The sequence below is a fragment of the Electrophorus electricus genome, chromosome 5 (genome assembly GCF_041902795.1).
Source record: "Electrophorus electricus isolate QZ-2024a chromosome 5, ASM4190279v1, whole genome shotgun sequence".
NCBI lineage: Eukaryota > Metazoa > Chordata > Actinopteri > Gymnotiformes > Gymnotidae > Electrophorus > Electrophorus electricus.
In genome coordinates this window covers 4,533,002-4,546,076 of record NC_137501.1, presented here as the reverse complement: position 1 = coordinate 4,546,076, position 13,075 = coordinate 4,533,002, and the positions used below count along the sequence as shown (strand labels likewise).

Genomic DNA, 13,075 nt, shown 5'->3' with positions numbered 1-13,075 from the left:
AATGTACAACGTGTGCTCTAAAAGTGGACATAATTTGGATTGGAAATAGTATGAGGGTGACTATGGTTGAACTGATAACGCTCTGACTTATATTCACTTACATATACAAATTAACTATTTTTAAAATTGTGGGACATTTTATGCTAAGTCATCCCATGTTACTATCATTTCCACCAAAGCCGACAATCATGTTACAAATAGAATAAACCAAGCCACCATTTTACTGGTTCCTATATCCAAAACACTGCTCATGATTCAAAGCCTAAAACCTCAATATGTGAAACTAATTATTCAAATCACAAAGCCTCAATATGTGAAACACGTTGGAAGGAGTGTTGAAACAGAAATAGCTCGATAGAAAAGGCTGTCATGGGCCGATAGTCTTACTGGCACTTATCTCCATTGATCTTGAGGATAATTACACTGAAAAAGCTCATCTCCGTTCACATTTATTCCTTCCAAGTGAACCCTTTCTAAATTGTGCGTTATCTAGGATATACGATTTGATTGTGGTTGGAAAAGAGCTGATTGGTCTAACGTGGTTGGTTTGGCCTGGGCTGCTCTGTAATGGAGACTATCTCCACCTGCACACACTCCACCTGAGACGGATGGCAGAGGGTGTAGGTACAGGGACACAGGGAGGAATAGATCAGTGGATCAAATATTTTCATTAGCACTTATTGAGTTCATCATAAGTCTGTATTTTTTGTCTTTTTTGAAATTGGCAGATTGAGGAGGATTTGAAGGAGCTGGGAGTATAGGGTGCACTGGGCCAAGCATTGATTGAAAATGTCTGAACGCTGGGGCAAGCTGTTTGGCACAGTGCAGTTTTTATTACGACAGGGAACACAGAGCTGCAGCTCCAGATGCCTTTTTTGCCAGCTTTTCCCAAACCCTCGTGTTTCATTATGAGGAGTCAGGGTGTCTGTGGAAGAGCAAGTCTCTCCGAAATCATAGTGGGATTTGGGAGCATTTGTCTTGGACGTTACAGCACGTTTCCATTCCTCTGAAGTTTAGTAGAATGCTGCAGAATCCAATCTAGAAACTGATTTCCTAATGACTTTAGTCGATTCCCATGTGACAACGCACAAAGCAGGATGTACAGGATATCTTGTGCTAAGCTTTAAGTGAGCAATTAACCATGTCTAGCTATACTGGAAACTGACTTTATAAGTGGTTAAATCCAGCCCTTATCTAAAAAGAGCTAGTTATTAGGTGTTTTAACCTACTAACAGCTACCGCACCATGTATATTTACCTGACTATCTGAGCAGTTCTAACAGGTGCTAAACCAAAAGGTCAGAGGCAAAACATCAAGATTTAAAAATATAAATAATGTATCCAGGCAGCAGTGTATGTGAGAATTGAAGAGCACTGAAGCGAAACTCCAGCCCCATTAAATCAGCTGACAAAAGGAAAAAAAAACAAACAAACCTGAATGAAGACATGGCCTCCACTGACTAATAGAAAATATGTACAAAAGTCCTTTATTTCTTATACGAGCATCATAATCAGCATTACTGAGAACCTAATAAAACTGAATGAAAAAATATATTTAAAGATCCGCCAAACTGCTGCTACTCGAAAGGCACAAAAATGGGAAAAGGATGAACAATTCAGTTGTCCTTAACTCAGGGAGGTGGAGGCACGCAGCTGCAGACCTGTCCAAAGTTCATAAACATCTGTGATAAAAATGCAGCAGAGAGATGGCGTACTAAAACCAGCGCGTCTGCCTTTACTTTCATTAGGTGGTAGTATTCCTGTTTCCCTCCAAATAAAAATCAACTGTGACATCACTTCATCCAAATTGAAAAGTCTAAATTTAATCTGGTGTAAAATGATCATTAAAAAGTTCTGTTCTCTTCTCTGTTTGGAAGTGCAACAATAGAATGTGTCTTTATGAAAGGTAAAGTTAAAAAAAAAAAAGACATGAAAGCGCAGTACTGAGCTCTAGTAGCACATATAAAATAGTTCACGTGGCAGGCCATGGCAGCTATGCTAGCCATCCAAGCATCATGGCTGGATCCCTGCTATGGCAACACTGGCTGAGTGATTGTGCTCAGTGTTGCCTGGCTGTGCAGAAGACTGGACGGCAGCCACACGAGCCGAGGCGGCGCGGTGGCCGAGTTCTGCGACGGCCCCCGAGTGTCTACACCTTGGAGAGCCACACTTACAGCTGAAGTACTTCCTCTTGATCTCCCAATACTGATCGCCATAGTCAAACCTGGGGGGGAACACACGTGGGATGGGGAGATGGAGAGTTGCATGCTGTGATAACTGAATAAAAGACAACAGGCGAGACTGCTGATGGCTGGCTTTGTGCATGCAACGTCCAGCCTTAGCTGCACAGTCGTGCCTGCAGGGTTTTACACACAACCAAATTGTTTCATGTTTTTCTAATAATCGATTGGTTGCAATCCGGCGTGCGCCTTCACAGCTGAAGCGAAAACCTTTAACCACGCCGGCGCTCAGCAAATGCGCCTCGTTTTTGAGGCACAAACGGATTGAGCAGATACACATGCAAGGATCACCCGCATATTCTTGTGAATGATGCAGAGCGCCTTACCCAAGCTCCTCTCCGGCACATATGGGTTTGCAGGAGAAAAAAGCCACCCGTGGGAAGCGCAGGTCCTGGTGCTTGGTGAACACCCGCACAGGAAACAGATTGGGCTCACACAGGTGGTTCATAAACCTGCTGACATTGCCGTAGGACTGACCATCGATGCAGTACACCTCTCCAACCTAGAAAAATGAGGATCAAAACCATTTGGGCCAAGCAAAGGTATGGAAGATAAAGAGATTTTTCAATTCAGTGACTGGATGCCAACAGCACACCCTGCTGGCTTGAACATTATTCAACATCTTGGCAATAATAATAATAATAAAAACCTTATTATCCAGGTGGAACATGTAGGAATCATTCTCTCTGACGTTTGCCTCCCCATCTGAAATGATCTCACCAGCGAACCTGCACAGACACCAAAGCAAGTGCATAAAAAGTATTTGACCCAAAGATCAACATTTTCAACACAGACCAACAATTAATAACTATTGCACTTCCCTTTTACCTACTGCATTTCAAATTCACTTCAATCTGACATCATCCCCAGATTTATGAAGTGAGAGATATTAAGACTTTGAATATATAAATGTCCTGGTATATTCTAATATAACCAAACGGTATCTAAACAAGCCAACAAACAATTATGCTGTAGAAATGAATGCAATGACTTACTATGGCTCTTCAAAAACAAAACAAAACGTGTTAAACACACACACCCACACACACACACACCCACACACGCGCGCTTCCTGCCATTATAAAAAATGAACTTGCTAATAACATCTGTGAGGAGGATGCCATACTCGCATACAAAGGTTCCTTCAGGAATGTCCTGCAGTGCTCTCAGTCCCCAGCCCATTCTGGCAGTGCGAAAGACCTGCAGGCGGACCCTAACACACGCAGACGTCCCCTTTTACTTAGTCAAACCTATTACAGCACACTCAGTTAAGGCAGCCACTGCATGACACCTCAGCACGCCTTATTCAAAATCTTTATATCTGCGAAGGCTCTAGATGAGGAAACGCTCCTTACCGCGTGCGATTCTGCACTACCCGGTTCCGGCACGTTCTCCAGCACGAGCAGGCATGGTTACACTCAAACAGAAAGGGTGGGTCGTCCCTGCTGAACTCCTGCAGCAAACGGCCCTCCTGGACAGACGCGATAACCGTACCGGCGTATGCCGACTTCACAAAGAAAAGACAGATACAGGGAGGCTGGACGCTCTCCGTGGTGCTGATCCCAGCCACAGGACAAGTGTTATGGCTTCCTCTCAAACAATACAGCACGATTCTTCTTTGTTCATTTCTGATTCATTGAATCATTTATTCAGTCATCCATTCCGTTACTCGTACGTTGTTGCCCCAGGCAGGGGCGTCACCTTACCCTGTCATACCAGCAGCGCATGCTCAGCTGGCCACAGATACAGCTGCTGGAGGAGCAGTCGTCTTTACACGTGCAGTGCTTCACAAACAAGACCAATACAAATCAGGGACACGTCTGGGTCAACGTGTTACAAGATGTAGAATACAAGAAAGAAAATGATGAACAACACTGCCTGATGTTCTGAGGCACACACACACCTGCAAGTGTGTGATGTTCTCATCAACATTGACCTGGGTGGTAAAACAGTTCTCGGGGACGTATTTGAAGTCATTTGGACAGGGTTCCTGGTCAACGCCGTTCACACAGGTGATGGGCACCTCCTCATAGCCTCGAGACAAATCTCTGTGCAACATTGCATTAAAACAATATACATAAATAAACACAAACACCTGGGCCTGTGTGCAAACTGTAAGGACATTGCAATACACTAACAACTGTCTTACAACGATGCAGTTCAAGTGAAAATATACACAGCATTTTAAGGAAGGAGACAATAGATGGAAAGGTGCCAGTCGTCCTGAAGACCTGCAGAGGGGCCTCTCTCCCTGGTTCTCTCGGCTCCTGCGTGCATCGGTGAGCTTCTTGCTGGTGTTCAGAATGCCCCACACCTTGGAGTTGATGCTGCAGCAATCCAGAGGAGTCTCCCCATCCCTGTTCTTGAGATTCACGTCCGCTCCTCGGGACAGGAAGAGCCTGCACGCCAAGCACAGGTTTCACGTCCACTTCTCCACACGTAACCCTGAAGCATCACATACTGACCGGGCACTTGTGCGTCATCTTCCTAAACGGTCACACTGAACTGCTCGCGTGCACGACTTGCATGGCGCACCGCTCCACACTCACATGACACAATCTAGATGGTTCTGCCTGACAGCCACGTGAAGAGGCGAGTCACCGTGGATGTTCACGGCATGCAGGTCCGACCTGTTCTCCAGCAGCAGCTGAGCGATGGCATCGCTGCCTGCAAAAGCTGCCCAGTGCAGGCAGATATTCTCCTCCTAGGCAAGAGCAGTCATGCAGCATGTCGCAAAGGCTGACAATCGCACACAGATTAAGCCCTTCTTGGACTAACCTAAACTTGGCCTAGACTAAACTAGGGATTCTTCACCAAAAGAGATCAATAAGTCCAGGACTTCACACAGTGAAACAGCAGTGTCTGAATGTTTCAAATAAAAATCTGGAAATTGATCCTAATGGTAAAGCTCATATAAGCCATTAGAATGCCCTCCCCCCCCCAACCTACCCCATAACCCATTAGAACCTCACCACCTACCCCATAACCCTGTAGAACCCCTCCACGTTCTGCACTTCTTAACTTCAAAGAACTATAACTCAAACCCAGAAGAACCCATCTACCTACTTTGTCCCTCATATGGATGTCGGCTCCTTTGGTAATCAGTAGCTTGACCAGCTCTTTGTGCATATTTTCTGTGGCCCAGGTGATTGGAGTCCACCCTCCATCATCCTGACGGCAACAAGAACATAGAATCAGCACACAATGATCCTGGGCTGGGTTTTCAAAAAGCATCATAACCAAAAGATCGTCTTGTAAGGGTAGAGCAAGTATTACACTGCGCATATCTTTAATTTAATCTGATCTTAACACCACCACACTTATGGGAAATGGGGCCCTGCATGCTGCAGATGTCATCTTAGTGGCATTTTAAGTGCTCCATAGTGCTTCAAACACCCAAATAATTCCTGAGGCATGCTATATGAAAGCTGACCTGGTATGACCTCTCCTATGTAGGAAGAGTCTCAGGAGGAGCTACAGCCAGTGTTACCTTAGTGTTGACATCCACAGCGGTGGTGGAGAGCAGATGGCGCATGATGCCAGTGTGGCCTCCTCGAGCGACCACGTGGAGACACGTCGAGCCTCTCGTGTCCTGTGTGGACAACAGGGCACGTTCAGCGGAGCATTAAAGTGCAAAGCATTTGGGTTGGACTCGGTTCATCCAGCGGGCCTGCTCATCTGGTATACAAGTTTACAGTTCTGGCAAGAACTAATTACAAACCATCTCTTCTACTACTGAATCATTACGGCTACTTTCCATAAACATTCCCTTTTTGTGTTGGGAAAACATGAAAGTGAAGAATTATGCAGTGATCTCTGAGTACATTTGCCAGTAAGGGGGGGTGGGGCAAAAAAAAAAAAAAAAGTCACATGACTTGTTGCCTCACTATAGTGACTCATCCAAGGCAGCTTTGGACTTCATACGTTGCAGCTTTGCTGGAGGCCAATCGGCACAACAGTATAAGAATTCTCCGGCTTCACAGGTCGCCATCAGGTACATTAACATCTTATCCAGAGCGACTCACTAAAGTGCTCTCATATACTCATAGATCATATCCTAGCCAGTACAGTAGGTTAGAGAGCAAGATACCATTAAACTAGAACGCTTTTGCAATAGAAGAATCAATGCTGATGTCTACAAAGTGCAAAACAAGTATAAAGTTCAGACACCAAAAAGTGTGCTATTAGGAAGAGTGCAAGGCTCAGCTTGGCCTGAAGTCAGTACAGTAAAACTGAACTGAGCTCGGAGTGATGTCCTGGAGAACGTCCACAGGAGGGCTGCACTGTCCGCACCCCGCCCACGCCCACCCCACCCTCACCCTGTGGGCTATGGAGGCCCCAGCCTTTAGCAGGTACTCCACTGTCTCCCCACGGTTGTTCTCACAAGCCTCCATCATGGGCGTCCGCTGCTGCTCATCGGCCATGTCCAGGTTGGCACCAGCCTTGGACACACACACACACACACACACACACACACACACACACACACACACACACACACACACACACACACACACACACACACACACACACACACACACACACACAGAGAGAGAGAGAGAGGTAGAAGCCTTTCACAAGCAGGCTCCTTTCTGGGAGTCGTTGCTCAGAAGCCCCACACTAGCGGCCCGTGCAGATACCTGCACGAGGATGTGGCAGACATCCCGGTGACCCGCGGCAGCGGCAGCGTGGAGCGGAGTGCGTCTGCGCTCGCTCTCCATCTGCAGGTTTGGGTCCGCCCCTTCCACTGAGGTCCACGGCCATGCGGGGAGAGGGTAGCGTTCGGTCAGCAGGCTACGGACGGGGGTGTCCACAACAAGCTACGCACACGTGCTTGTGAGCGGCTCCTTACCCAGCATGTGCGTCACGTGCTGGAGTTCGCCTCTCCTGGCAGAGTAGAAGAGTTGTTTCGGTGGGAACTTTGACCTCTTGTACCTCAGACATGGGCCAGGAAGGAAAAGAAAGAGAAGAACCTAAAACACGCGAACATTCCAGCATACGTCCGAAGCGAGTATTCAAGGAGTGCCTTAGCTCCGACCGCCGGAACGAGAAGCGTGCGGATGTGGGCGCGTACTTCCCATCCTCCAGGGCTTCCAGAACCGTCTCCAGGGACTCTACGGTGGGTTGCGTGGGACTAAGCAGAGGTGTGGCATTTACAGTAGGACATCTGCGACATACGAAGCCACAATTGACAAAATCATGGCACATTAAATCACTCAAACTTTAAAATATAAATTGCACGTCATCGCAAGGTGAAGCCGAAACCATCGAACAGATGCCAAGGGCCCTGCCGTGAACGTACTGCGTGGGTGCTGGGTCTCTCCTGTCCCTGGGCAAGGCGTCCACGGCAACAGGGGGCGTTGCGCCGGGGTCAGGCCTGGGGACGGCGACCTCTTTGGCCTGGCTGGCCTCCTCGCCGCAGTGCGGGCAGAAGAGCTGGCCATGGATCAGCGAGGCACAGCCTCGGTGGAAGCGGTGCGAGATGTGCCCGTCCGGCTGGCACTCCATGAAGGTGCCCTGTGGGAGGGAACACAATGCACAGCATGCCATGGCTGCCTTCCCGGGCAGTGCCCTGTGGCGGTGGGCACAAAGCGCGCCCGTTTAGGCTCATTACATGAGAACATACAGCACCGAGGGAAGGAGAGAGAGGTACCAGCGCTCCAGCTCCGAGACCGAGATTAGGAGTTCAGCAGAATGACTGCTGGGTCAGGCCTCGCTCATATCCCAGGAGACTTTATTAAAACACCAATGAGATGATCAAAAAAAGTATAAATATAACCAAGTCAATCTCATTGTCTACTCTTGTCATTCATTTATTCGTGGTGGATGAAATGCACCACATTAACAGTTCCCAAGGCCTGTTAGGGCTGTACAATGCAGATAAAAATGCCATCCTGAGATTTCAGAGCAAAACATTGCAAAATGCAATATGCCTTAAGCAATGTTTTAAAAACATACTGGTCAATCCTTAAATCTGTTTATACATCTCAATGTTCCGTGATAAAAACGCAGACAAAACAGTCATCCATCTGAATTCAGTTAGGATGCAAGCACCTTATTAGAAAAAAATGCATTATGAATTTGATTGCTGTGATTGGTTAGGCAGCTCTCTTGCATATTGCCACCGTGCGCCATGCAAAAGATCAACCTTGCAATAGTGTTTAAGCAACGAGAGAGGGCAGGGTGCTCACCGCCCGGCAGAAGAAGCCACAGCCTGGACAGCTCTGGTGCTTCACCATGCCTGCCCGGTGGTCCTCACACAGCACCAGGAGGGGGATGCGCAGGGAGGGCCTCATCATCTCCTGCTTCTGGATTGCCCTCCGACACAAACTCAGCTGCAGTGGGAGGAGGAGACACAATGAAGAATCTTAAAGCAGTAGAAAGAAACATTGGTAATGAGACGGGGTGAGAGACAGAGTGATGGAGAAAGAGAGAGAGCAAGAGAAAGAGAGGGCGAGTCAAAGAGTCAAAGGATCAGAGAGAGAGAGAGAGAGAGAGAGAGAGAGAGAGAGAGAGAGAGAGAGAGAGAGAGAGAGAGAGAGAGAGAGAGAGAGAGAGAGAGAGAGAGAGAGAGAGAGAGAGAGAGAGAGAGAGAGAGAGAGAGAGAGCGCTACCTTCCCATCCACACTCTCCACAGCCATGCACTTGCCCTCGGCAAGCGTCACCACGTCCTGGTTCCTGGGCGCCTCCATGCGGCAGCTGCAGAGGGGCGGCTCCAGCAGGTCGTCGGCCTCCACGTTCTCCTTATCCTCAGGCAGGCCTGCAAAGCAAAGAGCACGGCATCAGCTTCCTGCCTTGGGCAGGTGCGGCGACCGATAAGGATCTGAGCGCTCGCCCCCGCCCGGCCGAGCTCCGTCTCCGTCAACAGCTACAAGTCATTTAGGAGTTCCGGAAGCCAAAGACGGATATGTAATCGGATAGGCCACTCCACACTCTCCAATCACCGTGTTGGGAAAAAAAAAAAAAAACAGCTCTTGTGCTCACTCACCACTTTATGTATCCACACCTGTGTGTACGAGTGCAGTCTACAGCCCATCATGTGGCTGGCACCGTGTGTCAACCCCCCTCACTACTGCTTGGGTGATATTTAAGTGGTGCTCCATTCTCAACACAGCGCCAATACTGACACGACAGTGGTACGGCTATCGGGGTTAAGTTAGACCAGGCTTCTCATGGACACCAGTGATTTTGCACGTGAGAACATCAGTGGAGGGTTGCGAGTGGCCTGCCTCCCTAAAAATATCCAGCTCTGACCAATGAGGAAGGAGTAAAGGAGGCATGGGAACAGCTGGGCTGTGAGAGTGTGTGGATGAGTGAGTGTGCATGTCACCGCCGCCCACCTGTGTGAATGGCTGTGAGCATGCTGTCTGGAGCCAGAGAATGCAGAGGCAGCTCCGTGTATTCTTCACAGAAGTTCTCTGGGGCTTTCGGCGTGTCGTTCGAGTTCTGCATTTCGGCTGCACCGCCCCCGGGCGCTCGGCCAGACAGCCTCTCCTGGCTGGCGGATTTGGGTCTGGGTTTGAACGCCTGCTCAAGCTGCAGCTGGACCACCTGGGCCCCATATGAAGGTTCCTTCTGAGGAACGCAAACAATGATCTCAGCTGTGTAAGTGCACGCTAGACTGGTCATAGGAATTCAAAACAGGTGAAGCAAATATTTTCTCTCAGCCAACATTAGTGCCCCTCCAACACAATCACATGGTTACACACGTGCACAAACACACGCACACACACACACACTTAAGTACAAGATATTGACACAACTATAGAAAGCAGTGATATACGTCAGGAAGGCAAGACTGGTCACCTTGCTATTGGAGGATGGTAACGTGAGAGTCTGCCTTGTTGACACTTTGGTTTTTTTCTTGGGAACAAAGTTGTACAAACCCATTTTCCTCTTCTTCCTTCTCACCACTGCGCAGAAACAGCAGAACAGAAGAATGGAGCTCAACGCTGGATTTAGGTGCTGATCGCCAGCAGCTACCCGTGGAAAAGGCCAACCTCAGAGGGTCGCAATGCTGACCTGCTTGGGGCTTTGCCGGGCCTTTGAGACTCTGAGGTAGCTTTAACTGCAGGGGCGGCGAGAATCTCTCCAGCTCCTCAACATCTCTAGTCGAAGCTCGCTGTTCAGCAATCAGGATCTTCGCATGTTAACATAAGAATATGCCAGTCATCACTCAGGATGTCACAGCCACTCAGTGCTATGCAACCCACTCGTAATCTAAAGAACGTGCCGCGCCAAGCAGGCCACACCACAGAGCATGGCGTAGGGATCGGGTTGAGATGCGGCGCTGCTGAGAAGCCATCAGACCGGCAGTAATTACCTTGAGTGCATCTGGAGGAGGGGCAGCTCTAACCATGGTCTTCCAGGCCAAGCGGGGCTGCACAGGCTTGGGCCCCCCCCGCACATCCTCCGGCCTTTCTGGGGCGCTCTTATCCGTTGCTGAGGCCTCGCAAGCTGCCGCAGGCGAAGCCTGAAGGGTCTTTGCTGCGTGGCAGGCAGTCATGTTTGAACCCAAGCTCTTCTGAGGCTGCTGTGTTGCTTGTACAGATCCCTCGCTGCCTGAAGTACTGATGTGAGAGGAGGTCGGTTTTTGTGCTGACTTTGCAGAAAGGAAATGAAGGTCAGACCCTATTTGATCCTCTACTGCTGAGAGTTGCCCGTCCACATCGGAGACCTCAGGCGTGGGCTTCGATTTGGGTCTTCTCCCCCTCCTCGAAGGATTACCAGCTCTGTCCACACCTTGAACAACCGCGCAATTGTGAAAATACTCAGCGGCAATTATATTAAAAAAAGAAAGCAGCTGTCCTTCCATGCAGCTTAAACTTGCACTTGTTTATGATAATAACAAGCGTTATGCATTAACTGAACTCACCAGTTCTTTTGAATTTGGCCATGGCACTCATGATTTGGACCACTCAAAGATCTCCCAAACCCTTCCTATTGCAAAAAACCCAGAAAGTGGGATATTATGGCGAGATGAGGCAAGCTAGTGAAGCTAGGTCGCGACGTGAACTCGGCTTCGAGAAGGGTATTCTGACAACTAAGTTCGCCATTATACTAGCTGGGAAATGTAACCATGTCATTTTTTTCGTATGATTCTCGTTAAATGTTTCCCTAGCTCTCCTAGCTACCTAGGTTAGCTAGCTACGTTACAACCAGAAAAGCATGAGTATACAAATAGCTACATAAATCTCGCTAGATGTGTGTTCTAGCAATAACGGCATTTTGCTGCTTTTAATAAATATAACGAGAAAATACCTGGCTGACTTGCTCCCTGCAAGACCAAATAACGCTAAGTGAGCAAGCTAGCAAGCTAACTAGATATCCTAGCTAGCTAAGATTAGCAAAACCAAATCATCAATCAAAACCTTAGAGTCATGACCAAGAACTGAATCTTTTTAAAAAAATCAACCAGGTGAAATCGTAAGCTCCAGTATATATCTATGCATTTTAAAAAAAGCATACCTGTTAACCTCAAATGACCTGCATGCTAATAAAAGATAAAAACAAAGAAAGTTGTGAGACTGGATCACTTCCTTTCCCTCCAGCATGCAACATGCCCTCTGCAATTTGCATGTGACCGCATGGCGCCCTCTGTTGGTCACTTATTTGCTTTAGTGTAGTGGGCCATTGATCATTGATCTTGTATTGCACACCGGTCTAAGTGCTCGATATGAATGAAATTCCTGACGAATATTCCCAGGTGTGAAGCTGAGTAATTATTCAAACCTTTTTTACATTTGCAAATTATATGACTGTGATATACCAATCAATAGTCCAGGGCGAACAAAAAAAAATCAAAATATGTGAATACACAATGAAATAATTCTAGGTAATTCCATGACAAAATACAGACATCAGGAATCTGCTCAACTCAACATTGAAAGGGTAGACACAGTATTTTATAAATCACCTTTCTCATCTTATATTGAAGCCATATAAAACACCAGCTCCACTGGTGGGGTATTACAGGGATATGTTTCTGAATTAAAAGTTGTCTTAGAAAAAGGTTATTGTATTTCTTATCTGTTATGGTTAGTTCATTAATAAATACTACATTGGCCTGTGTTGAAATTACTTCTATAATTTAATGGTTATCTTTAATTAAAGAAAATAAACTATCTGGGATAGCCCCACATAGCCTCTTTTATTTCAGTTTAGGAGCAAATGTAAAATCTAACAAAAGTGAAAGATGGTAAGGATATGACACCTTTGGTGAATAATTGTAATAATGTTAAACATGGATTGTAAAAATAGTGGTTTTCTCTCATATAATGTAATGTGCACATTGTTCAAAAAGAAAAACAATTAAAAATGATTAAAAGTTGTTTTCTGATTGTGTCCAAATTTCGCACATAATTACAATGCCTAATACACATGCCTAATACATTTATCAAATACTATTGCAAACTAGTCCAATTTTCTTCACAAACTTGATATCAAAATATTCACAAGACTGAATTTCAATAATTATCAAAACACATTTACATTTGTACACAGTATTTCCTCTACATACTAATCAATCCTCCTAAGATGTGCTTATTCATTCAAAACAGTTCAGGAATTCCTTGAATAATTTTGGAGAAACTTGACAGGAACAGTCATTTCTGGACTTTCAGGAAGTATGCTGATTTATGTGTATTTTTGATAAAAGAGGGCACTATAACAGTACTACAAAATATAAAATGGATCAGTTCCATTGTGTTCAGACTGCGTTTAAAAAATGCAGTGCAGTGAGGATCAAAGTGTTCCATAAATAACTATTATAAGCCTCACTATTATTAAAACCCTGGTTGGTCAAATACACTTTCAAATCTAATCATTGGCCTTTCG

At 46.5% G+C, this 13,075-nt stretch overlaps 1 protein-coding gene across 6 annotated transcripts; it reads right to left on the bottom strand.

Moving 5' to 3' along the window:
* Positions 1 to 1,460: 1,460 nt before the first annotated feature.
* Positions 1,461 to 11,807, bottom strand: ehmt1a (euchromatic histone-lysine N-methyltransferase 1a). 6 transcript variants are annotated; one of them, XM_081715131.1, is made up of 24 exons: positions 11,708 to 11,807; positions 11,115 to 11,179; positions 10,563 to 10,981; positions 10,262 to 10,379; positions 10,046 to 10,152; positions 9,580 to 9,814; positions 8,854 to 8,999; positions 8,431 to 8,574; positions 7,542 to 7,756; positions 7,314 to 7,406; positions 7,092 to 7,174; positions 6,880 to 6,986; positions 6,478 to 6,681; positions 5,730 to 5,831; positions 5,306 to 5,410; positions 4,789 to 4,943; positions 4,471 to 4,638; positions 4,143 to 4,287; positions 3,946 to 4,023; positions 3,595 to 3,710; positions 3,366 to 3,452; positions 2,889 to 2,967; positions 2,566 to 2,741; positions 1,461 to 2,223 (listed from the first exon to the last, which is right to left on the bottom strand). In XM_081715131.1, the coding sequence occupies exons 2-24, from the start codon at positions 11,143 to 11,145 to the stop codon at positions 2,013 to 2,015; spliced, it is 3,324 nt and encodes a 1,107-aa protein (XP_081571257.1). In that variant the 5' UTR covers positions 11,146 to 11,179; positions 11,708 to 11,807; the 3' UTR covers positions 1,461 to 2,012. The 6 variants fall into 6 exon arrangements, 5 of the variants coding, with proteins under 5 accessions (XP_081571257.1, XP_026866664.3, XP_081571255.1 ...); XM_027010863.3 differs by having other exon boundaries at positions 6,559 to 6,681; XM_081715129.1 differs by having other exon boundaries at positions 4,143 to 4,638.
* Positions 11,808 to 13,075: the final 1,268 nt, after the last annotated feature.